Genomic DNA, 26864 nt, shown 5'->3' on the forward strand with positions numbered 1-26864 from the left:
CTCTTCCTGTCTTCCTCTCTCTCTCTTTTTCTTTCTTTCTTTCTTTCTTTCTTTCTTTCTTTCTTTCTTTCTTTCTTTCTTTCTTTCTTTCTCTCTCTTTCTCTCTCTCTTTCTTTCTTTCCTTCTTTCTTCTTTCTTTTTTTTCTTTTTTTTGTTTTTGAGACAGAGTCTCACTCTATTGCCCAGACTGGAGTGCAGTGGCATGATCTCAGTTCACTGCAACTTCCGCTTGCCGGGTTCAAGTGATTCTCCTGCCTCAGCCTCCCGAGTAGCTGGGACTACAGGCATGCGCCACCATGCTTGGCTAATGTTTGTATTTTTAGTAGAGACTGGGTTTCACCATGTTGGCCAGGCTGGTCTTAAACTCCTGACCTCAGGTGATCTGCCTGCCTCAGCCTCTCAAAGTGCTGGGATTACAGGCATGGGCCACCGCGCCTAGCTAATTTTTGTATTTTTAGTAGAGACAGGGTTTCACTATGTTGGTCAGTCAAATTGCTCTTTTTCTTTTCTCCCAAATTTTCATTGTGTGGATGGTGTCTCCTTCCTGCATCACGTGGCAACTCAAAAAGAAAACAAAAACAAAAACAAAAAAACACCTGATTTCCTCATGCCCCATCTTTATATTCTGTCTTTCAGATGCAATGCAGACTTAACACAAGTGACTGGCAATGCTGGTCAGCATCTACATGATTGAAATGTCCTTTAACCTTCAGTTAATTTGACAATTTTCTGATCTTCCCACAATCCCCCACCTCACCCCACCTGCCACACCACACTAACTTGTTTCTATAGCTGGCCCCTTGAGGGCAGGCAGAGCCTGTGTCTCCCATGCCTCCCGCATCATGCTTTATATACACATATTCTTCAGACGCGTTTAATGAGTCAAAAATATTTACATGAGCAAACCTAATTCCTGTCTCATTAAATTGGCTAACTATGTTTTCCTGGTCTTCAGAGAAGTCCCTATCAGCCCAGATGGTTCCAAGGGGGTTGACCAGAAAAGCAGTTAAGCTGTCAGTGTCGTGCAGACTCTGAGTCAATCTAATAAGTTTAGGGCTGAATTCGTGAATTCTGGAAAAATAGTTGGCTTCCTGGGGTCAGACTACCGCATTCTCAGTTCTTCCTCTGTGAATACCTTGTTCATTCCTGCCCAACCATCTTGAGTTAGCCGCCATCTTTCTTTGCTGCCTTGTAAGAGGGAACATGGACTCTTGCTCCTGAGTTCCCCAAACCTGGTTGGGGAAGATCACTGAGGACCAGAGCTGGCTCCATTTAATGATGAGTTTGTTGTTTAGAACAATGGACACCCTGGAGACTGCCTTGTCTGTGGGTATAATAAGTAGACCGTAGACCTGGACAACTGACCTCAGCAGGCATTGTCTTTCCCAGAAATGAAAGGGGTTTTGATTCCTTCCTTCCAGGAGAAATGGCATAGTTCCCAGAACATTGTAAACACCTGATAAAATTCACCGACTGATTCTCTAAGGACTGATGACTTTCAGGCTAAAAATGATTGGCGGGTTTGCACTCACTTGGTCCTGCCTTTCTCTCAGACATGGTCACTGAGCCTTTCACCAGTGCTTCCCCAACTCACTGACAAAGACTCAGACCCCGCAACATCTCTTTGTCACCCACAGGACCTAACAGTGCTTTGCATCTGGGAGATGCTAGCAGTGAATCTTTCCATTGTGCCTACTAAGTAAGTGCCAGGCATAATTCTCAGATCATAATTCTCTTCACACATACTAACACACTTAGTCCTCACAGCTCTTAAAATAGGAAGGAGGGCCAGGCGGGGTGGCTCAAACCTATAATCCCAGCACTTTGGGAGGCTGAGGCGGGGGGATCACCTGAGGTCAGGAGTTCAAGACCAGCCTGGCCAACATGGCGAAATCCCATTTCTACTAAAAATACAAAAATTAGCTGGACGTGGTGGCAGGCACCTGTAATCCTAGCTACTCAGGAAGTCTGAGGCAGGAGAATCATGTGAACCTGGTAGGTAGAGGTTGTGGTGAGCCGAGGTCGTGCCACTGCACTCCAGCCTGGGCGACAGAGTGAGATTCTGTCTCAGAAAAAAAAAAAAAAAAAATAGGAGGATTGTTTTTACAGGTAACAAAACTGAGGTGTAGAGAGATTAAGCGGCTTGCTCAAGGTCAAAGTGAGGAACCAGGATGTATATGCAGATTGTCTGACTCCAGAGTCCATGCTCTCAATCATGAGCTATATTATTTCCCATATAAAGCTAAAAAGGAGGCCGGGTGTGGTGGCTCACACCTGTAATCCCAGCACTTTGGGAGACCGAGGCGAGCAGATCACCTGAGATCAGGAGTTCGAGACCAGCCTGACCACCTGACCAGCATGGTGAAACCTCATCTCTACTAAAAATACAAAAATTAGCCGGGCGTGGTGGCAGGATACTCGGGAGGCTGAGGCACGAGAATTGCTTGAACCCGGGAGGCGGGGGTTGCAGTGAGCCAAGATCGTGCCACTGCACTCCAGCCTGGGCGACAGACTGAGACTTTGTCTCAAAAATAAAATAAAATAAAATAAAATAGAAAGCTAAAAAGAGTCTATTTGACAGGGTCTGTGTGCATGTGTGTGTATACAAACATGCATATTCATATGCTTACATATACATATGAGTATATACAAATATAACCTTTTCCACTGCCAACCATAGATGCTGGGGGTACAGAGAACAGTTTTTGCATAGAAAAATGTAGCATGTGTGAGGGGGGAAAGATGAAAAGAGATGATTTCATTATACCAAATGAAAATCCAACTGGGTGTGTATTGCAGCAAAGACAGATGAAATGAGGCGCCTTGGTTCTGTTTCTTGAGGTGGAGGGCAGATACCGGGGCATGTTCACTTTCCAAACATTTATGAAGCTGTACACTTGTGATTTGTATACTTTTCTCTCCGTGTGTTATACTTCGATAAAATTGATATTTAAAACATTTATAAGGAAGCCAAGTGCCTTGTGAGCTCAGAGGATGTAGCAAAGAATGGTTTTTTGACTTAAGCCTCAGTGACCAGTCGCCTTCTGTCCTGCCCTGGTGTTTGATTGACCACTGGCTTTGTTCTCTAGGGGCCAAGTGTACCATCTGATGATGCCAGTTGCCCTCACATGGCTCCAAAAATTCCTTCCTTCCTCCCTCCCTCCCTCCCTCCCTCCCTCCCTCCCTCCCTCCCTCCCTTCCTTCCTTCCTTCCTTCCTTCCTTCCTTCCTTCCTTCCTTCCTTCCTTCCTTCCTCTCTCTCTCTCTCTCTCTCTCTCTCTTTTTTTTGGAGTTTTCCTTTTGTTGCCCAGGCTGGAGTGCAGTGGCATGATCTTGACTCACTGCAACCTCCACCTCCCGGGTTCAACTGATTCTCCTGTCTCAGCCTCCCGAGTAGCTGGAATTACAGGCGTCTGCCACCACGCCTGGCTAATTTTTTGTATTTTTAGTAGAGATGGGGTTTCACCATGTTGGCCAGGCTGGTCTCGAACTCCTGACCTCGGGTGATCCACCTGCCTGGGCCTCCCAAAGTGCTGGGATTACAGGTGTGAGCCACTGCACCCAGCCAAAAATGTATTTCTTTACCCATGTAACAAACCTGCACATGTATCCCGCTCTGAACCTGAAATAAAAGTTGATGAAGAAAATAAATAAATAAAAACAAAAACTGGTCCAAATAGTTTTTAAAAATTCATTTCTTCCTTGGCATCCTCAGCCACAGTGTTCACAGTTGTTTTTCACAAGAGAGAATTCATGGAAGTCTCTCTCCAGTGTATTTCCGTCCCTGTACGATGAGACTTTGACTTGAGAATGTGACAGTCACACAGGACCTGCCTACATGAATACAGAGGGACGAAAAACCATCTGAAAGTACATGCACACTGCAAAGGGCAGAGGCTTGTGGGTATAAACTCTCCTGCTGTAGGTGAGCAAATGGCCCAGAGAACCCCAGCAGACATTCTCTGGGTTGGGTTTATTCCAGCAAGAATCCATTGTATTCATATATGCTTAGCGCAACGAAACACAAAATTCCACAGAACCAACGTTTGTCAGGCAGGTGCTCACGTTGAGCCCCAAACACAAAGGTAGCTGGATTTTTTTTTTTTCATTTATTTTAGGACAGTGTAAGTTCTACAGTTCAGCATAAACAGATTTTTATTGGATTTAATTTTCCCAGAAATGATATGTTTACAAAACATATGAATATCATTTTTAAAATGGATCTGAGCAAGGACATATTGAAGGTTGTTAGAGTTTGTAGTCCGTTTCTTTTCTTTTCTTTCTGAGACATGGTCTCACTCTATTGCCCAGGCTGTAGTGCGGTAGCGCGATCTCTGCTCACTGCAACGTCCACCTCCCAGGTTCAAGTGATTCTCCTGCCTCAGGCTCTTGAGTAGCTGGGATTACAGACATGTGCCACCATACTCAGCTATTTCTGTTTTTTGTTTGTTTGTTTGTTTGTTTTTAAGTAGAGACAGGGTTTCACCATGTTGGCCAGGCTGGTCTCGAACTCCTGACCTCAAGTGATCTGCCCACCTTGGTCTCACAAAATGCTGGGATTACAGGCATGAGCCACTATGCCCACCCCCCCTTTTCTTTTCCCAAAAAACCAAATTATGTGTGGAACAACCTGTGGCCTGCATAACATGGTAGCTAGACATGGGATGAATTGACACAATATTGCAGCTGACCGGATTAGGAATCCTGCAGCCCACCACTGCCTCCAGCAAGACCTGCATGTTTGGTAATGTTTATTTTTAGAAGCAAAAGTGGCTGGCGATTTAATTTAAGCAGAACAATTCAAACATGTGTTCCACTTAAACTAAGATAAGATGTCATTCCATTTGAGTGTGTGTTCATTTCTATCGTTCGACTGTCCTTCCAAACTGATTTTACGATAAATAGAAACACAAAATTTCCAAGAAAAAATATTTTAAAAAATAACAGGAAACATATTTTGAAATTTCTGTCTTCTTGATTCAAATGAAAAAGAAAGTATGAATAGTCACACATACTTTATTGTGTGTGTCAACTAGGAGGAAACATTTTTCTGGATTTTTCTGTCAACAAACCTATGCAGGCAACACATTTTGCCTCCCTTGTCGTTTAAAAGACTTGCTTTCCCCTTTCTTCAACTCCTCTTCCCCTTAGTACTGGCACCCTCCCTCTTTCTTTGGTATCCTTATCAAATTCACTGTCATTAATAAGCTCTCTTTTATACTAGAGTGTCAATGGTTGATATCTTCGGTAAGCAATATCGCACTTCAAGGTACTGGCATTTTAACAGGAATCAAAGGCTGAAGCCAAAGGTGTTTAGTAAAAGGTGAGATGTGGAGGGGTGGGGATGGAAGCTTTTCCTGGACAACAGTCTCCTGAAGTCCAACCCAGAGGCAGGGTGTACATTGTGAGTGTCAGCACCTGGCTTGTTTGCCTGTGCAGATGTGGCAGCCATGGACACTGGCTAGCATATGGACACCTTGCCTGGGGCGCCTGATGGGAGGTGCCCAGAAACATTCCTGAAGGCTTGTCCAGCAGGGCGAGGAGCAGCTCCTGTTTTCCAAACGCTCTCTGAAGCTTCGGGTTCCGGGAAGCTGTGTTGAGAGTGCTGACTGCCGTTCTGTGCCCGCTGCTTCTCGGTGAATTCCAGGCGGGCTGCCGTGAACCTGCTCATGGCCGTGACCGACACAGCCAGGCAGAGGGCGAAAGAACCCCAGGCGAGGCTGTCAACAGAAGGCACTGTTAGGAAAGGGCTGAGGGCTGTGATTCCGGGATTTCCTGCTGGGGGTCAATCTGGAGAAAAAAACAGCTCCTCATTCTACTCAATTTGGACCTGCATTTTGGATCACAAATCCCAGAGTCTAGTCAAAGTATTGTTTAGCCCAAGGGTTAAGAGAATGGATTCTGGAGTCACTGTGCTGGCTCTGCACCGTGGCCCCACCTCGTATTAACTGTGTGACCTTGAGCCGGTTGCTTTACCTCTTTGAATCAGTTTCCTCATCTGCAAAACTGGAATAATATCAATGCTGCCGCCAGGGTGGCTGTGAGGAATTCAATGAGTGAATGCGTGGGACGTATTAATACTTAGTATGGCATCTGCTGCATAGAAGTTTACAAATTGTTGCTGTTGGTTCTAACCCAGGAGAGCGGCATTGCTGTCTTTTTTTTTTTTTTTTTGACAGAGTCTCTGTCACTGGAGTGCAATGGCATGATCTTGGCTCATTGTAACCTCTGCCTCCCGGTTCAAGCAATTCTCTTGCCTCAGCCTCCCAAGTAGCTGGGACTACAGGCGTGTGCTACCACATCTGGCTAATTTTTGGATTTTTAGTAGAGACGGGGTTTCACCATGTTGGCCAGGATGGTCTTGAACTCCCGACCTCAGGTGATCTGCCCGCCTTGGCCTCCCACAGTGCTGGGATGACAGACATGAGCCACCGCGCTCAACCAGCATCGTTATTCTTATATCCCCATCCAGACTGTAAGCCCGTTGCATACTGAGATGATGGGCTACACTTTTCATCCTTCATAGAACCCAGCAGTGTGTTGGGAACGTCGTGGTAATTAGCATCTACTTTATACCAAAGGGTGTTCAAATGTTTGCATTATTATGAGATAAAGAGAAGGGCTGTGTGGTGGACAAAGAACCTAGAGAAGTAAAGCAAAATGTAGGGCTAACCAGAGACACTTCCCCATGGATAACAGTAAGATTAACAATAATAAACAGTCTTGTATGTATGCCAGATGCCGTGATGGGTACCGGGTTATCTAAATGAACACCTCAGAGCGACCCCCTGATGGGGGCACTGTAATAAGCTCCATTTTACAGATGAGGAAACTGAGACACAGAGAAGTTAAGCAACTTGTCCACGACCACCAGTTAGAAAGTGGGACATCCTGGATGCGGCTGCAAACGCTGTGAGTCCGGGTACTGCTGGCCAACTTGCGAGACGTTGCTGCCTCCTGATGCCGTGGGCTCGGTTAACCAGGGACACACGTCAGGGTTCTAGGGTGGGCCTGTCCTTGCTTCATCTTTTCTTTAAGTAGGTGATTATTTTGGTTTAAATGAGGGCACAAACTCATTGCATCTCTCCACACCCCCACTGAAATGAGAGTAAAGGGATATGTACTAGTGTGAACAGACAAGGACAAGGAGAATTGGAGAGAAGACACAAGAGGATGGAAACGGCTGGGAGAGGGATGACTAATTCATAGAGTGAGGGATGCAACACAGAAAGTGTCTGCAATGAGGGCCACCCACAAGACAAGAAGGATACCTGTTATATCAGCACCGCTGTATCCTTGAGAGGTGCAGAACCTTGAGGCACAAATACGGCACAAAAAATCCGGCCTTTTCCCCAGTCTCCTCCTTACCACAGACACTCTCCCCCACCTCCCTTTCCCCCGGGAGAGCAAAGTTTTATTCTCTGGAGAAGGTGAATGGAAGGAAAGCCTCCAGATTCAGAGACAGGAGGTCCAAAGGAAGGCAAGGAAGGGGGCTGATCTGAAAATGGGATTGTATGGAAATCTGCACAGGAGTGGGAAGCTGTCCAGCCCTTTCCTATGGCTAACCTCAGAAATGATCAGCCAGGCATACGAGTTCACTCCACTTCCTGCAGATATTGGATGATTCCCTTCTGAAGACACTGACAGGTTGCGGATGGAACCTCTACAAACTGATATATGTGTGTGTTTTTGTGGAGTGGAATTCCAAGATTAAATAGATGGTGCCATACCCAATCACATGCCAAAACAACAACAACAAAAGAGCCTACCAGTAGATAAATGCCAACCCTGCTCCAGAGCTTCCAATTATCCTTGACAATCAAGGATGCCCACGTCGTTGGGGGAAAGGTCCAACAACAAAGTGGGGAGGAGAAAGAATTCTCAAGGAGAGAGATAACACAAGGAACAAAAGAAAACAGCAACAAAAAACAAACCCTTTGGTTAATATCTTCAGAGGAACATGAGAAAAGAAGATGCTGTATCAATAAAACAAGATCAGGATATTATGAAAAAGGAACAGCTAGAAAACAAGGAAGAGCTTGGAAAATTAAAATTAGTGCAAAATAAGAATTCAATAGAAAGGCTGGAAGACAAGTAGGGAAAATTTTTCAGAAAATATAATAAAAAGAGAAACAAAATATAAAGAAAGTAATAAGGTCCTTGAATAATAAACCCAAAAGACCTAATATCTAACTAACAAGAGTTTCCTAAAAGGAGAACAAAAAACTGAGGAAAGGAAACAATCAAAGGAATAATACAAATACAAAAATCACCATAATTCCAGGACACGAATATTCAGATTAAAGGCTCCCCGCCCCAACCCCAAGCACATAGGTGAAGGATGAATGTGGAGAAAAGAGAATCCTCACCAAAGGATATCATCATGACATTTCAGAACATTGGTCATAAAGAGAAGAAAACAACAGGCCACCTACAAAGGCACATGAATCAGAATGGTGCTGGACTCTTGACAGAAACTATGAATGCTAGAAGAAAATGGAGTACGGCCATCAAAATTCTATGGGAAAATGATTTCCAACAGAGAATTCTGCACTGTGCCAAACAATCAATCAAATATGGAGTATTGAATTTCCAGGCATGCAAGGAGTAAAATAATTTATCTCTCATTGGATCCTTTCTTAGGAAGCTACTGAAGGATGTACTCCCAGAAAAGGTAGATGTAAACTAAATAAGATAAGGCAATGGGACCTAAGAAACAGCATTCAAAGATAAGGGAGTGGTGCAGGGAAGTCTCATAACAGCTCTAGACAGTAACCAGCCTGGAATAGGGCTGGAAGTCTGAGGGCTTTGGGGGTTGGAAGTGAAACTGTGAAGCTAATCTGATTAGGTCCACCAAACCTAACCTGCCCTGCTTGCTTTCAGTCGCTTGCTTTTTTTCCTCCCCATGTAACTAAAAGCCACACCACTAAATTCTATAGCTTAACCTTCACTGACTTCCTTACAGATAACATTTATGATATATATGTCACCATGGTAATGGTTGCTTGTTTTTCAGGAACTTGGGGTAGCTCCTATCCAGTTCAAACTGGTTGAGACCACCGATCCTTCAGCTGATCCTGTACAAGTGCCTGAGAAGTGGCCTTTTGATGTCAGAAGGCCAAAAACTCTACCCTCGGAACATGCTAATGCTACCATTTCCTGAACATGAGTCTTGTGAAAAGCCATGAACCCTGGCTATGCTTGCACAGATCACCAATAACTTTATTTTTCCCCACTGCCAATCACCTTTCCTCTTTGCCTTAGACCACCCCGCTTCTTTAACCCATAAATATCCCTAAGCCTTATCTTCAGGGAGGCGGATTTTAGAGCTGTTCTCCCACCTTCTTATCAGACTGCCCTGTGAATAAATGTTTTATCTGCCCTGTGAATAAATCTTTTGTAAGATCCATCGTCACAGTAACTGGTTTACTAAGCGCAAACAGAATGAACTTGGTGGGTATCAGAAGGGTGGCACAGGGAGAGAATGGAATCGATCGATTTTTATTCTTAGTGCTATTTGATTTTTAACAACCATTTACATACTTCTTTTGCTAAATATTAAGTAATTGAAAGTAATAGAAAGCAAAAACAAAACAAAATGATATTGGAAACAAACAGACCATTCTTCGGGCTCCTTTAGTGTTTGGAATTTGCTTCTATCCATAGCAAAAGGAGTGCAGTACAAATTGGCCAGAGTTGAGAATCCACCTACGATTCATCTGAGTTCTGCTGCAACTACACTCTCAACTGTGTAAGGTGCCAGTGATAGCCCCTCAGAACCAACAGCCCTAATTCAAAGGGGGGCAGCTAAGTGACAAACAGGTGGAGGGACAGGTGCCCAGGGAAACAGTTGTAAAAATTAACATCTTCAGACTGGGAAGATGAAGACTAAGAAAAGTTCAGACTCTAACAACTCATGAAGCATATGGCTCACAGTAACACACATGCGTTCACTGAATCCGAGAATAGTAGGATGAGGGAGTGAGCCCTGAACGTGTTATGCGTTTTACAAAGAGGAAAGTAACATAAGAGGTTGTTATATAAGATGAAAATGTAAGTTATGTACATCTATTTTTAAGATACGATATGCTTCAGAGGTCCACATCAAAGAGAACACCTGTGGCCTTGCATAATGTGGTCGAGTCCATTAGAGACAGAATTCCCATGTCATGACCTTGTCTTTGTGTTAGAAACAGGGGCTGGATCTCCCCCCGTTGAAGTATTTATTAGGAGTTATAGATCAAGACACTTCCTCCCACACCATGTTTAAGAACTGAACATCAACAATGTCTCCATTTCTCAGGGACTTTACTAGGTGCAAAGAGTTTTATAAACATAATCTCTTTAAATCCCTATACAAATGTTTGAGGCAGGTATCCTCACTTTATAGATGAGGGAATTAGCTACAGATGGGTCACAGAATTCACCCAAAGTCACATACCGGCAGATGCCAGCACTATGACCAAGGTTGGTCATCCTATAAAACTTATGTTTGGCTGGGTGCGGTGGCTCACGCCTGTAATCCCAGCACTTTGGGAGGCTGAGGCAGGCGGATCACAAGGTCAGGAGATCGAGACCATCCTGGCTAACACGGTGAAACCCTATCTCTACTAAAAAATACAAAAAAAAAAAAAAAAATAGCAGGGCATGGTGGCGGGCGCCTGTAGTCCTAGCTACTCGGGAGGCTGAGTCAGGAGAATGGCGTGAACCTGGGAGGCGGAGCTTGCAGTGAGTCAAGACTGTGCCACTGCACTCCAGCCTGAGTGACAGAGCAAGACTCCGTCTCAAAACAAACAACCAACCAACCAAAAAAACCAAAAAAACCTTACGTTCATCTTTATGTGCATCTCTCCTGACCCTCCAGGACTTAAGCACCATGACCAAGCAACTTACCAATATGACCAGCCATAGTCCCAGGTCTGAGGCTTCCAATCTTCTGGTCCAAGGTTCACAGTGATTTGAAAAATGGTTGTGTACATCATGTGGGCCACCATGCCTAGGAGCCCTGCACAAGGAAAGCTCCGTGAGCCACAGTTAAGAACACACGTGATGGAAGAACTCTATGCTGCGTGTTTTGGCTGTAAGGAGCTCTCTAGCATTCATAAAGTCCTTTTGATGTATCTGCATATATTCATCCTTAAACATTCCGCTGGACATCTCTTTCCCACAATTGAAACTGAAGAGACATCCAGAAACACACAATCGAGGAGGACCTGTCAGAACCTGGGCAGGAGTCTCTATGGCCTGGTTCCTTCCTAAGAAGATCAGAAATTGGATTTTATCATCCCATTCGCTGAGGATAAGACTTGAGGGAGGTGGGCACGGTGGCATGCACCTGTAATCCCAGGTACTCGGGAGGCTGAGGAGGGACGATTGCTTAAGCTTAGGGGTTTGAAACCTCCGTGGGGGGACCTCATCCCAAAATAAATAAATAAGTAAAATAAAATAATGAAAAGGGACATTTAAAAAAAGGACTTAGGAAAGATGCATTACACTTATCAAGCACAACAACGATGTACAAATTGGCCTGCTACATGATTAACTTAACATGAGTAACTTTTCGTATCCAGTTTGAGGACTAAAGGAAGTCATTCATTCAGGGTTCTTTCTCCCTGGAAAGGCCCTCTTAGGAGACCCAACTAAGTGGCTTTAAAAGTTGCTTGGAGAACACAGAAGTAGAACTTAAAAAAAGGAGTTATTTATTTTAATGGAATATTTATACCAAATGTGGATACTTTTTTTTTTTAACTACCATCTATTGAGTACTTTTTCTATACTAGGTGCACTCTTACTTAGTCATTGCCAAAGTGTTTTGAGATACATTATAGTGTTCTGTCTTAGAGAAGTTAAGTAACTTGCCTGAGGTCATACAACCATTAGGGAGATGTCTGCACCTGGGCAGGATCCCTCCACAGACTCATGCCTACGCACTGTTTTCAGTGAAGTGATGTCAGCTGTCAGAGCCAGGGCACCCTCTTCCCTGGCTGTGATAAAGATACACAGATAAATTTCACTTTCCATTTGTGCCTAGCCCCTTTTCATCTGTCACCCTAGGAATATTGTCTCCATCCAATGGAATTCATTGGTGACTGATCCAGTGGACCACCTGCCCTGCTCAAATGGCCATTGATGGGAAAGAGCCAGCCTGTTCTATGGCAATGAGCATGTCCAGCCTGGCGCTCTGCTTTCCCTCTGGGGCAGCCTGTTCCAAGGATGCCGTTGGAAAGTACCTGCCAGTACCATGAAGATGGCTACCAAGGCATCCACCCTGAGCCAGTCGAACCCAGGGCTGCGACAACTCATTCTGGAGCCCAGGAGGATGGCGCTTGTCAGTATCAGAACAATATCCAGGACCTCGCCCCCGATGGACAGCCACAAAACACCTGCCAAAGAAAAGGGATGTTGGAAACGCTGGGCATTTCTAATTCAGAAGTACTAAAATGTTCAGTCCTTTGATTTAGCTCATTTCTAAACAAAACATGAAAAACAGACAGGCTGGAGTGAAAATCACAGATGCCTCTCTGCTGAATCTTAGAAAGCTGGCAATGGAAAGGCACTCCTCAGGGCTGAAAGAGACAGTTGTAGGGATTGCCCATAGGTGAGTGGAGGGGGGTGGAGTGGGGGACACTAAGCAAAACCCTGCTGTGAGGGCATGAGTGGTGCTGCGGGTCTCCATGCCCTGGCTCAAAAACTACCATTGTGTCTGGAGTTGGTTCCTGCCTGTGGGTTCATGGTCTCACTGACTTAAAGAATGAAGACATGGACTTTCGCAGTGAGTGTTACAGCTCTTAAAGGTGGCACAGACCCAAAGAGTGAGAGGTAGCAAGGTTTATTGTGAAGAGTGAAAACACAAACCTTCCAGAGAGTGGAAGCGGACCCGAGAAGGTAGCCGCTGCCTGCTGGGGTGGCCAGCTTTTTTATTCCCTTATTGGCCCCGCCCATGTTCCATTTCTGTCCTATCAGAGTGCCCTTTTTTCAATCCTCCCTGTGATTGGCTACTTTTAGAATTCTGCTGATTGGTGCATTTTACAGAGCACTGATTGGTGCGTTTTACAGAACGCTGATTGGTGTGTTTTTTTTTTTTTTTTTTGAGACGGAGTCTCGCTCTGTCGCCCAGCCCAGGCTGGAGTGCAGTGGCGCCATCTCGGCTCACTGCAAGCTCCGCCTCCCGGGTTCACGCCATTCTCCTGCCTCAGCCTCCCGAGTAGCTGGGACTACAGGCACCCACAACCGCGCCCGGCTAATTTTTTGTATTTTTAGTAGAGATGGGGTTTCACCGTGGTCTCGATCTCCTGACCTTGTGATCCGCCTGCCTCGGCCTCCCAAAGTGCTGGGATTACAGGCGTGAGCCACCGCGCCCGGCCTGATTGGTGTGTTTTACAAACCTCTTGTACGACAGAAAAGTTCCCCAAGTCCCCACTAGACCCAGCAAGTCCAGCTAGCCTCACCTCTCACCATGATGTTTTGATTTTACCAGGAGATATCATCTTTGCCTTTTGCAAGAAAAAGATGTACAAACATCGGGGCGGAGGGTCTGTGAGTTGGAGAGCCCTGCCTGCAGGTACCAAAACCTCATTTGTTTCTGTGGAAGTCACTTATTTACCTTCCGGAGAGGATCCCACCTGTGGCTTCAAGGAACTCTATTGGCAGTGGAGGGCAGTGGAGAAAGGGGACAGAAAGGGAAACTCATCTTTGGGAAAGGACTCCGCTAAGGCAAGTTAGGTAATGAAGACACAGCAATGAATAGACGTGATCCATACCTTCACAAAACCTCTACTCCAGCTGGGAGAACAGACACTAAGAAAGTAATTACAAAGATACTGAGTGTTAGGGAGCTTTAGAGAGAAGAAAAACTGCTCTAGGCAGTGGCGTGCTGCAGCACATCTCACAGCTCTGCGTTCGTCTTGCAACTGAGAGCTGCGTTCATCTTGCAATTGACATTGGCTGTGGTGGGAATATTTACACCATGGAACATGGCCAGTGCTGCCAATCAGGGCTTCCACTTACGCTACAAAGTAGGGTGTTAAACATTTGCCAGCACACCACTGGTTATAGGGCACAGGAAGAGAGCCTGTGGTTCTACCTTTTGGACTTGACTTCATGGAAAAATCATCAATGACTCCCTCATCATTTCCCCTATGCCCAATAAAACTATAAAAATAGTCTAAGCTATGAGGAGTGCTGGTGGGCAGAGTGTGAGTAAGGTATTTACCTTGTTCTTCAGCTGGCACTACGCTCTGGAAACTCCTACACTTTTCATCTGAAAGATAAAAATGCATCCAGAAGTGGGTTACCCTTCACAACCGGGGGGCAAATGGTGTATTTCCAGCCCTTTAACTGGATGAGGAATGGGGAGTGTGCAGCTTGCTTTACTTCACGTCAGGGACGTGAGCTGCCCCTCTGTGTGGGAGCATGATATAATCTGCCCTATTGGACTCTGGCTTGGCCACGTAACACTCTTTGACCAATGAACTGGGAGCAAAAACGAGATGGATCTGAGCAGCTTTAAGAGCCAATGTATTTCCCCCTGGTTCTTGTTCCCTTGCTCTGTGATCCCAGAGGCCCATGTCAAGAGGGAGTCTCCATCAGTCTGGGTGCCTGAATAGCTACAATGGGGACAGACCCCTTGCCAACCTGAAAAGTCTATACAGAATGAGCTAAAAATAAATGTGTTGGTTTGAAGTACTGGAATTTGGGGGGGTTGTTTGTTATTGCAGCCTAACCTAGCCTCTCTGGACTAATACTGCAAGTCTTACACCAGGGGTTCTCAGCTTTGGAAATAGCATTCATCATGATATGAATCTGAAATAATTGGCTTCTCGTTGAAGGGAAATGATCAAAGTTTGCAATTTATTTTTAAATGAGTGAGAGCAGATTCAGAGCCATGTCTGTTACTAAGACTCTTAGCATGCGAGTCACGCATTTGCTTTCATTTCTTCATGCTTTCTTGACTATGAAAGAAAGGGAGGAACCGTTGTGCATGTACCAGGCATTGGGCAGAACCCACCACCAGACTCATTTATATTTTCCAGAAGGACAAATATTATTTGTATGTGAGTGTCATCTGTCAGGTTGCACACATCAGGTGAAAAATCTTGAGTCACAGCCTTAGGTATGCAGTTCCCTTTAAAATTCGAAGTCCATGGATATCCACTTGGTGTGAAGATGTCACCAAATTCTGGTTTTGGGGGGTGACAGATGGAGGATTGAGAGCATGGCAAGTCACCCTCTGGGGTCCTGTCCCAGCTGAGTGTCCTGCACTCTCTCTACTAACACGTCGGCCCAAAATAGAATCATGGACTGTTGAGTGGGAGCAGCCTGGGAAATCCTCTGGTTCATCCCCACACAGTTTAGAGCAGTGCATTCAAGGGCCTCTGAGGGAAAGTGACTTACTCAAGACAGCGCAGGTAGAGGCAGTTTCCTTGTTAGATCTCAGGGCTGCAGAGCCCGGGCCCAGTGCTGTCCCGCTACATCACTGACTTAATGCAATCAAGGAAAGGTGCCGGGGGTGCAAAGTTGCCTGAGACAAGGGAGCCGCCCCCAGTCTGACCCTGGTGGGAGCTAAAGCAGAGCACGGCGTGAAAGCTATGAGGCATTTCCCATGGACTCGTCAAAGCAATGGCATTCTTATCACCAGAATAGATCCAGTAGTCCCCACTTTAGCCTTGCTTTGAAGATTACATGAAACCATACTTAGGAAAGCTTCTACCACAGTTCATATGCATTTAAATCTTATTAGAATAAAATGAGTTCTATTAGAGTATTTTTGCGGTGGTTAGCATGAACCATTTATTTATTTCCAGACTCTAAGCAACCCCAAGGGCAAGCTACCATTGCTGGAAGATTCCAGAAACAGAGGAAGTTTAGGGAGCATCTGTAGACTTCAATAATTTTTTTTTTCTTTCATAGGAGAGAAACTCCCAAGTAATTTAATTTTCCTGTTCAACAACTCTCTATAGCCCCCTATTTCCCCTAGCATCAAGTCTAAATTCCTCCTGTTAGCTTTTATGTCCTCTCTCCATCAACCTGACTTCCCAACACAGAGCCCATCTTTTTGCCTCCCCAGCACCACCCAGCATTCACCTTCCACCTCCTCAGGGTCCGGTAGTGTCTTAGTCCTGTAACAAATTACCATAGACGGGGTTGTTTATCAACAACAGGAACAGCTTTTCAGATCTAGAGCCTGGAAGTCTGAGATGCCTGCATGGTTGGGTTCTGGTGAGGGCCCTCTTCCAGGTTGCAGAGAGCTTCTTTTTTTTTTTTTTATTTTTTGAGACAGGGCCTTGCTCTGTCACCCAGGCTGGAATGCAATGGATCATGGCTCACTGCAGCCAAAATCTCCTGGGCTTGAATGATCCTTCCATCTCAGCCTCCCAAGTAGCTAAGACTAGAGGTGCACGCCACCATACCTGGCTAATTTTTTTTTTTTTTTTTTTTTTTTTTTTGTAGAGATGGAGCCTCACTATGTTGAGCCAAGGCTGGTCTCAAACTCCTGGGTTCAAGCAATTTGCCCACCTCAGCCTCCCAAAGTGTTAGGATAACAGGCAAGGGCCACCATGCCTGGTCAGCAGGCAGCTTCTTGTAGTAACCTCGCATGGCGGAAAGAGATCTGGCTAGCTCTCTAGCCTCTTCTTATAAGGGCACTAACTCCATCCGTGAGGGCTCCACCCTCATGACCTAATCACCACCCAAAGGCCCCCACCTCCTAATACCATTACACTGGGGTTAGGGTTTCAGCATATGAACCTGGGGAGGGGACACAAATATCCAGTCATAGCACATGGGAAGGATGATATGTGTGCAAGCATACCCTTCTGGCAGTGCATGTCTAATCCTTATAAACCTTAACATTTGCTGTGCCCATCCTCGTGAAACTCCAAGTACCTATGGGCCTCATTCCTTCACACTCCCGCACCGCCCCTCCGCTGAGCTATAGGGAGAAGAGAAACCCAGGTTGGGGTGATGATGGAACCATTTCCTGGAGCTTCTCCACTGGGACGCTTTCTGACTCAAATGTGCAGCCAAGGATTCGTGTGTCACATGATTGTCCATCCCAGGGGCCCCGAGGGAGAATATTTACACAGCCTGGGGTTGATGGCAACAGGATCAGGGACCTGTCAGTCCATGGGCAGCCACAGTGGCGTCCGCAACATTATAATTAAGTCACTTCGGATTAACGTGATTGGACATTTTTCCTGGTTGATTCTCTGATGTCAGCAGCAGTACCATGGTCACCGAGGAAATAATTCATCTGAGCCTCCCCAGTTATACCAAGGAGGTCCCCAAAGCACTGGCAGCACCTCAGTCCTCACACCCCCTTCTCTCTCGGAGAACTTGGGGGCTGATGCAGAGCCTTCTTTCACGTCGCCTCATCCAGTCCTAACCATACCCTGGCGAGTCAGGTCAGCAGGTTGGCAGCAGAAGGATACCACAGGCAATGTGTGGCATTTACATCCACAAGGCCTGGCATCTCTGCATGGTCCTGCCACGGCCAGTCATCATCGCAAGTTTCCTGGCCTCTCTGAGCCTCACTTTCCTCATCTGCAAAATGGGTCTAATAAAAGGACTCTGATGAGAAATTTGTGAAAGTATTTTGTGAACTGCATTCCACAGTTATTATTTATTTATTTATTTATTTATTTATTGACGGAGTCCCACTCTGTTGCCAGGGCTGGAGTGCAGTGGCACGATATCACTGCAACCTCTGCCTCCCGGGTTCAAGTGATTCTCCTGCCTCAGCCTCCAGAGTAGCTGGGATTACAGGCACCCGCCACTATGCCCAGCTACTTTTTTGTGTTTTTTAGTAGAGACAGAGTTTCACCATGTTGACCAGGCTGATCTCAAACTCCTGACCTCGTGATCCGCCCGCCTTGGCTTCCCAAAGTGCTGGGATTACAAGCGTGAGCCACCGCGCCTGGCCTTTCCACTGTTTTGAGTGTTGGGTTATTAATAAAGGCAAGTACAATGATCTCGATTTTATGGACCTGGAGGAGACCAGGCTCACACGAGTTGGTAGAGTCAAGAATTAAAAACCGGAGTTTCTCACCTAAGACCTCAGAGGCCTTTACTGAATCGCTTCTTGTCTTTCTACCTAATGCACCGAGGAGTGAAGGTCTAACTTGTCCTTTAAAGAGAACTGCCTTTCCCACCAGGAATAGAGATGAGGCCAGCACAGAGCAAGGGCTGGGCAAAGAGAAGGTGGAGGCCAGCCAAGGAGATTAAGAGAATTCAGAATAGCTTAGACGGGTGAGTTTAGCTTGGGCCCAGAGTCAGAGCCTAGTGACCCCTTTGATGAATACGAATCCTCAGAAATGGTGTTCCTTTTGAATAAAGCCACCAGGATTAAAAGAAAAAATCTGTATAAATCCCATGAAGCCGGGGAGGGAGGCGGGTGTTACATAGCTCGAGTGCTTCAGCAGCCAAGCAGGACAGCAAGCCAGCCGAGGAAGTGGTGTCCAATCCCTCCGTGCCTGACTCTGACATCCTCTGTCAGTGTGTTCTCCTCCGACCCCCACTCCGCCCCTGTCCTTTCTGAGATGCCTGGGTCCCTCTGCCCTGAACTTTTTGAGTTTAGCAGAACAGCATAGAATCTAAAATCCCCACATTTTGTGGATGCACAGACTCGCCTAAGGAAAAGAACATTTCATGTAAGTACCGCCTGGGCCAGGAATGTTTGCCGCAAATTTTCATTTCAGAGTGTGGGATCAAAGGTGTGGGTTCCCTTTAAAGACATTCTAGGCACTGGGGAGAAAGGATAGAGTTCTTGGGGGTGGCTTGGGCAGAGGAGGTCTTAAAATGGCATTTCAGGTGGCCGGACGCAGTGGCTCACGCCTGTAATCCCAGCACTTTGGGAGGCCGAGGTGGGTGGATCACGAGGTCAGGAGAATGACACCATCCTGGCCAACATGGTGAGACCCCGTCTCTACTAAAAATACAAAAAAAAAAAAAAAAAAAAAAAATAGCTGGGTGTGGTGGCGGGCGCCTGCAATCCCAGCTACTCAGGAGGCTGAGGCAGGAGAATTGCTTGAAACTGGGAGGAGGAGGTTGCAGTGAGCAGAGATCGCGCTGCCACTGCACTCCAGCCTGGGCGACAGAGTGAGACTCCGTAACAAACAAACAAACAGACAAACAAACAAAAACAAAAAAAAAAGTACTCCAGGTAAGGGCTTCCTGGAGGGTCAACTTTTAGGGACACAGAGCCCATTCAGAAGGAAAACACACAGGGAGACCCCACGGGGCAGCAGAGCTGGGGCAGTCAGACGCCCAGAAACCGCTTTCCTGGACTTGTTTAGGGCCGAGGCACATCCTCCCAGGATTGGAGCTCTGCTCTCCTCACCCCTCCTGACCCTCTCTCCAAAGGACTGTTTGGGCTCCAGCCCGTTTCCCTCCAGTTTGAGCCCTTTTCTTTCTTATGCCCCAAATCTCCTAAGTACTGCGACAAATCAGACTAAATGGCAGATGCCTTTGTGCTGTAGTCACCAGTTGGGAGCCCCAGCCACACTCTGCAGCACACATAATTTTTTTGGCTCATGCCATTTTTTAAAGATATTTTAAAATTCAGAAATTGGTCAAAGAAATCCAAACATCTTGCCTCCCTTGAAGAATCAGAGCATCTGATAACACCGTATCGGGCTTACAAGTGCACACGAGCATGAAGCTGATGGGAGCGCGAGGCTGCTGCTTTAGCTGAGGTACGGAGGTTCAAGGTCACCGGCATTCCCGTAGCCCAGCTCCATGCACTTTTGCTAGGAACTCCTATAAACATTTGAGTTTGTAACTCCTTGATGTGTAGCTTTTGTTTTGTCCTCTAACATGTTTGGTATTACTTTATTCATTATGGACTAAAAATAATTAATTATTAATTCATTCTAAACTTTTTTGCTTTAGAAAAATAAGTAGGAGTGGCGGAGATGATCGGGGGAAGATGTCCTTCTTTCTTCCTTCTTAATAAAGTGATGACAATATTTAGAGACCCAGGTGTACCTGGATGACCTTAGTATATCAAGAAATATGTAAAATGTGAGCAGAGGTGTTTTGTGTGTTTGTGTGTGTTTGTTTTCCTTCCGCTTTTAAGTTCCGGGGCACATAGGCAGGATGTGCAGGTTTGTTACATAGGTAAACGTGTGCCTTGGTGATTGAGTAGAGATTTTTTTTTTTAATTGGTGGGCACAACATTATTCATCAATAATTATAAGAGTTGTTGCCCTTCAGTTAAGGTGTGTGCATTGTGGGGTAACAGGCAAAGTCAAGGCTAAGTGTTATGCAATTTGAGTTCCAAGCCCAGCTCCTTCAGCTCCTACCTGTGCACTCTTCCGTGGGTCATGGGTCACTCACATCTCTAGAACTCAGTCTTCTCATCTGTAAAATGGCTCTATTGTTCCAGGTCAGCCTTTCCCAAAGTGCGTTCCACCGAACAATCGTCTTGTAGAATATCAATCCTTATTAAACATAAAAAACCTCTTCTATGCACCATAAATTTGGGGAAACACTGGAATATGTAACGTTAAACAAGTTTCTGTGTCGGGGGACTTCTCAGAGATTTTGATGTGCTAATGTGTGTCGTGAATTTTCAAGAAGAAAATGTAATGTAATGTGGAATCTTTTCCAATTTGTTGGACTTCCAGACGCTTTTTGTTTACTTTCACAAGGAGCATCTCAAAAGGCATCTCTGTGGAGTAATCTTTGAGGACATCCGGTGAGATACTTATAAAGAGCTCTTTCTGTCCTGATGCAAGAGTATAGTCACATGTAAGTCAGAAAGAAGTTGCTGTGGTTTGAATGTCCCCTCCCAAACTCATGTTGAAATTTCACCCCTGGTGTAGCAGTATTGAGAGGTGGGAGCCTTAAGAGCTGCTTGGGTCATGAGGGCTGTGCTCACGCGAATGGATTAATCCATTCATGAATTAATGGGTTCTCATGAGAAGTGGGACTAGTGGCTTTGTAAGAAGAGGAGGAGAGGGCCGAGCGAGAATGTTAGCACACTCAGCACCCTCGCCATGGGCTGCCCTGCACCTCCCTGGGTCTCTGCGAAGAGTCCTCCCCAGCAAGAAGGCTCTCTCACCAGATGTGCTTCCTTGACCGTGGATTTCCCAGCCTCCGGAATTCTAAGTAATACATTTCTTTTCTTTATAAATTACCTAGTTTCTGGTATTCTGTTCTAAGCAACAGAGAATGGATGAAGACAGAAGTCAAGAAATGCATCCTTTGGCCGGGTGCGGTGGCTCAAGCCTGTAATCCCAGCACTTTGGGAGGCCGAGACGGGCGGATCATGAGGTCAGGAGATCGAGACCATCCTGGCTAGCACGGTGAAACCCCGTCTCTACTAAAAAATACAAAAAACTAGCCGGGCGAGGTGGCGGGCGCCTGTAGTCCCAGCTACTCGGGAGGCTGAGGCAGGAGAATGGCGTGAACCCGGGAGGCGGAGCTTGCAGTGAGCTGAGATTCGGCCACTGCACTCCAGCCTGGGCGACAGAGCGAGACTCCGTCTCAAAAAAAAAAAAAAAAAAAAGAAATGCATCCTTTATTTCCGCTTACTGTTGTCCATGAATCACGGAGAACACTAACCCTCTTTAGATTCAGTGTGTGCTCCTGACAATATAGGAAAAACCCTTCAGTGGTGTGTGTGATCCAGGAAAATGTGCACGTGCGTGTGTGTCTCTGTGTGTGTGTGTGTGTCTCTGTGTGTGTGCGTGTGTGTCTGTGTGTGTGTGTGTCTGTGTGTGTGTGCATGTGTGTATCTGTGTGTGTGCATGTGTCTGTGTGTGTGTGTGTGAAGTAAACACTCTGGGTTTGCAGAAGTGCCAAGCAGACTTCCTCTAGAGGAAGGAAACTGAAACAGCCTCACACATCTCTTACTCCTGCTTTCAGCTCGTTTTAGGCTGAGAAGATGCCACCACTACCACCACCACTGCCACCACCACCACCACTGCCACCACCACCACCACCACCACCATCACACACACGCTGAGTTACACACACCAAGCTCTTGTTGCCCAAGCTGGAGTGCAATGGTGCAGTCTCGGCTCACTGCAACCTCTGCCTCCCGGGCTCAGGCGATTCTCCCGCCTCAGCCTCCCTAGTAGCTGGGATTACAGGCACGCATCACTACACCCAGCTATTTTTTGTATTTTTAGCAGAGATGGAGTTTCACCATGTTGACTGGTCTCCAGCTCCTGACCTCAGGTGATCCGCCCGCCTCAGCTTTCCAAAGTGCTGGGATTATAGGCGTGAGCCACCACGCCTAGCCTGTATTATTCTTTTTCTTTAAAAAATAGTTTTGGCCGGGCACAGTGACTCATGCCTGTAATCTCAGCTACTGGGGAAGTTGAGGCAGGATAATCGCTTAAAACCCGGGAGGTGGAGGTTGCAGTGAGCTGAGATTGTGCCGTTGCAATCCAGCCTGGGCAACAAGAGGGAAATTCTGTCTCAAAATAAATAAAATAAAATAAAATAAAGAATACAGACCTCTAGACTCCACCCCGGTTCTCTTAAATTAGAACCTCCAGGACTGGGCACCTGGATATTTCTTTTACAATCTCCTTGGGTGATACATTTGATAACTGGTGTGACGCCTATATAGAGCTGTGGAAACAGAAGTACTATAGGCAGTCTTCATACGAGAGCTTGGAATGGAGGTGGAATTTCCCAAGTGATTTGCCTATAAGTATGGTGAATACAGTTTCCACACCAAAATTCTGGAACTGTCTTGGAAATCCTCCAGGACGCAAGATCCTGAGACTTTTGCATCTGTCCATGAAGGTAGAGAAGAGACTCATAGGAAGATAGCACTCCCTGAGAAGGGAGGAACTGGGAAGGTCCCTAAATAGCCTTAGCTCCAGGCGCTATGGCAGTGTCTGTACCACAGTTAAAGCACAAGACACAGGCACTGATTTGGATACATGGGAGGGTCAGTCAGGCTGGGGACTGCCCCACAGTGGCCACCGCGGGGAGAGAGGGTGGTGGGGAGGAACATACAGCATCTCAGAGTGTTCTTTTTTTTTTTTTTTTAATTTGAGACAGGGTCTCGCTCTATCATTCAGGCTGGAGTGCGGTCACACGATCATGACTCACTGCAGCCTCAATCTCCTAGGCTCAAGAGATTCCTCCAGAATAGCTGGGACCACAGGCACACCCCACCATACCCAGCTAATTTTTTTTAAAAAAAAAACTTTTGTAAAGAGAGGTCTCACTATGTTGCCTACGTTGCCAGGCTGTTCTCTAACTCCTGGTCTCAAGCAATTCTCCTGTCTCAGCTTCCCAAAGTGCTAGGATTACAGGAATGAGCCACCATGCTGGGCCTCAGGGGGTTCATTCTTGTTGCCTTTTACTTAGGCCTCAGGAATAAAAAACAAATGCTATGAGAGTGGAAAAAAAAAAAGGCAATTAGAAACTCCAGGAAAAGTACAAAGCTGCACAAGAAATTTACTGTAATAAGCTGAGGTCAGGAGAGAAATGGGGATGGGAGGAGGATTCCTCCTGTTTCTGCCTTGGAGGTTTTGCTTCCCAAGCAGAAAGTGGGGAGTATTCTGTCCCTGAGCATGGGTTTACAGCCAGGCTGCCTAATATAGAAGAGTCAAATTCCTCCCTCCTGAATTCTTGGAGAGGTAGAAACGCTCTTCTTTTTTTAAAGATTTACTCCAAGATCATTCCAAGTGCAGGAGAAATAACAGGGATGCACCTTTGAGTTGGGTCAGGGCCACCTTTCATTCCCAAATAATTTTAAATACCAGGGATTGGGTGACAAGAGCAAATAAGAAAAGCTAATTTTAATAAACACTTGGAATGTGCCAGGCCCTATTGCAAGCACCGTATGTGAATCTGGTCATTTCATCTTTGCAATCACTCTTGGAGGTAAGTACTGCTATTATTCCCATTTTATAGATGAGAAAACCAAGGCTCAGAGAGGTGAAGGGACTTACTCAAGGATACCTAGACAGTCAGTGGAGATGCAGGATTTAAACCCAGACAGCCTGGCTTCAGAGCTCCTGCACCATCCCACACCTGTCACCCCCAGAATCTGCAGGATTCAAACCCAGACAGCCTGGCTCCAGAGCCCCGGCCCCATCCTGCACCTGTCACCCCCAGAATCTACAGGCTTTGCTCACCTTCACCATTGAGGCTCTCCTCGCAGGACTGCCAGAGCCCCACATGGAACCCACGCTGAATGAACTTGTCATCGCCCAGCTCCCAAATGTACAGGACAGCCTGGCTGTCGTTGTCCATCCTGCCATTGCTGCTGTTGTCCGGTTTGAAGTGAATGCAGTGCTGCCCTCCCGGCTGGTCCTGGCACAGCGGCTTCACCACCCGCCGGATCCCCTCACACCAGTGGCTGCTGACCACGGCCGTGAGGGAGAAGGCGAAGGCGAGGCAGATGGGGAGGAGGAGCAGTGCCTGCTGCTGCCTGGTCCTGTCCATGGCTGAGTGAGGTGTGTGGGGCAGGATGAGCTGTGAGGCCCTCTCCTCCCGCCTCATCACAGTACCTACCCCTCAGCTCTGCCATCTGGCATCCTCACACAGCCTCCTCTCACGTCCCCCTGGGGAGTTGCATGTGCTGCCACACCACATCCAGAGGCACGGAGCCGGGGCACGTTCCTGTCAAGGGTGCTGGCCCTGCCATTCTCCCCAGGAGGTAGGTGTGCAGGAGGGCATTGTTTTTTGTCGGTTTGCTTTATTTTATTTTATTTTATTTTTTGAGATGGAGTTTCGCTCTTGTTGCCCAGGCTGGAGTGCAGTAGCATGATCTTGGCTCACCTCAACCTCTGCCTCCTGGGTTCAAGCGATTCCCCTGCCTCAGCCTCCCAAGTAGCTGGGACCACAGGTGCATGCCACCATGCTGGGATAATTTTTTTGTATTTTAGTACAGATGGGGTTTCACCATGTTGCCCAGGATGGTCTCGATCTCCTGACCTCGTGATCCACCCGTCTCGGCCTCCCGAAGTGCTGGGATTACAGGCGTGAGTCACCGCGCCCCGCCAGAGGACATTGTTTTTAATTGTGGTAAAACACACATAACATGAAATTAACCATCTCAACCATTTTTTTTTCTCTTTTTGAGACAGCGTTTCATTCTGTTGCCCAGGCTGGAGTGCAGTGGCACGATCTTGGCTCACTGCAACCTCCACTTCCTGAGTTCAAGTGATTCTCCTACCTCAGCCTCCCAAGTAGCTGGAATTACAGGCGCCCACCACCATGCTCGGCTAATTTTTGTATTTTTAGTAGAGACGGGGTTTCACCATGTTGGCCAGGCTGTTCTCGAACTCCTGACCTCAGGTGATCCACCCGCCTCTGCCTCCCAGAGTGCTGGAATTACAGGCATGAGCCAACACACTGGACCATCTCAATCTTTTTTTTTTTATGTGGAGTCTCGCTCTGTTGCCCAGGCTGGGGTGCAGTGGCGTGATCTTGGCTCACTGCAACTGCCTCCGGAGTTCAAGCGATTCTCCTGCCTCACCCTCTCGAGTAGCTGGGATTACAGGCATGTGCCACCATGCCTGGCTAATTTTTGTATTTTTAGTAGAGATGGGTTTTTACCATGTTGGTCAGGCTGGCATCTCAACCACTTTTAAGTGCAAAGTTTAGTGGCATTAACTACGCTCACAGTGTTGTGCAACTATCACCACCATCCACCTCCAGAACTCTTTTCATCTTTCATCATCTGTACCCGTCACATAACTCCCATTGCCCTTCCTCCCTGACTTGGCAGCCACCATTCTTCTCTCTGTCTCTATTAATTTGACTGCTCTAGGTGCCTCCTGTAAGTGGATCATACAGTGTCCATCCCTCTGTGACTTGCTTACTTCACTCAGCATCATGTCCTCAAGCTTCATGCATGTCGTAGCATGTGTCAGAATGTCCTTCCTTTTTCAAGGCAGAATAATATTCCCTGTGTTTATCAAATCACATTTTTTTCATCTATTCAGACACCTGCGTTGCTTCCACCTTTTGGCTGCTGTGGAGGGTGCTGATTTTGATGGAAGACCAGGGGCTGTTTGGGTGGCTGTCTTGGTGAGACAGCCTCACCCTTGCCTTTTGCGTGGAGCAGGGTCCTCAGTGTTGGATTCTGGAATCAGGGAATCCTGAGGACCTCACAGGCCTGTTTCTTGTTCAGTTCTATGTAGAGAAGGACTACAGAAAACAGATGCTGGTTCCAGGGACCCTGGGTGATGCGAGGTACAGGCAGGCTGCCTCAGGGCTGAGGTGCTGTGCAGAATGGGGAGGGCGGCATGCATCCCACTTGGGTGCAGAGTTCTGAGGCCAGGGGCCTCACATCCTAGAAGACAGAACCCTGGGCACCATCTCTCAGGCCCTCACTGAAGGGGGCACTGGCAGGAGCAGTGACGCTGAAGATTTTTAGGGAGCTCCTTGGGCAGAGGACACTGATGAAGGAGTGAGGGCAGAAGATTCTGCAGAGCATCCTGAAAACACACAGGCTCTTGATGATGTGTTAGACACCTCCTGAATACCCCCAGACAGAATCTGGAATCTATGTGCCTGGGCTAAACAGTGATACTGAGTTAATATCACTCCATCTATACTTTGCCGCTGGCCAAGTCTGAGCACCTGTGTCCTGCTCTCTCACTGGCCTGGTGGGGTCCCCAGTCTCGAGGGAAGAGGCCTTACCACGTTTCATCGCTAGAGGGCACCCGCCCAATGGGTGGGGAAGTCACGTGTGGCCCCCAACCTTCATCCTTTCAGAAATAAAGGATGTTTTTGAGAAAAAGTTGCAAGAGATGAGACAGAATATTCTTGCAAAGCAGGTATTTTCTTGCAAGACAGACCATCTTCCAGCATGCATCTTGGAAGATGATCTTTCATGAGCACTCACAGAACAGAGTTGCAGCCACATTCAATAACCAAAGTCCATCC

At 46.7% G+C, this 26864-nt stretch overlaps 1 protein-coding gene across 1 annotated transcript; it reads right to left on the bottom strand.

The window, feature by feature from the left end:
- Positions 1-3676: 3676 nt before the first annotated feature.
- Positions 3677-24526, bottom strand: LOC105473723 (GSG1 like 2). The gene is made up of 5 exons (XM_024790239.2): positions 24104-24526; positions 14212-14259; positions 12230-12382; positions 10893-11004; positions 3677-5719 (listed from the first exon to the last, which is right to left on the bottom strand). Exons 1-5 carry the CDS (start codon positions 24468-24470, stop codon positions 5461-5463), a joined length of 939 nt encoding a protein of 312 aa, XP_024646007.2. The 5' UTR covers positions 24471-24526; the 3' UTR covers positions 3677-5460.
- Between the last annotated feature and the right edge of the window lie 2338 nt (positions 24527-26864).

Source organism: Macaca nemestrina, chromosome 17 (genome assembly GCF_043159975.1).
Source record: "Macaca nemestrina isolate mMacNem1 chromosome 17, mMacNem.hap1, whole genome shotgun sequence".
NCBI lineage: Eukaryota > Metazoa > Chordata > Mammalia > Primates > Cercopithecidae > Macaca > Macaca nemestrina.

Bases quoted from the DNA above. Each gene is read 5' to 3' on its own strand.
- LOC105473723 (XM_024790239.2), bottom strand. From the start codon at position 24,470: ATGAGGCGGGAGGAGAGGGCCTCACAGCTCATCCTGCCCCACACACCT. The intron at 12,383-14,211 runs GTAAATACCTTA...TTTCTTTGGCAG, and splicing joins AGTGCCAGCTGAAGAACAAG to GTGTTTTGTGGCTGTCCATC. The intron at 11,005-12,229 runs GTACTTTCCAAC...TTCCTTGTGCAG, and splicing joins CATCTTCATGGTACTGGCAG to GGCTCCTAGGCATGGTGGCC.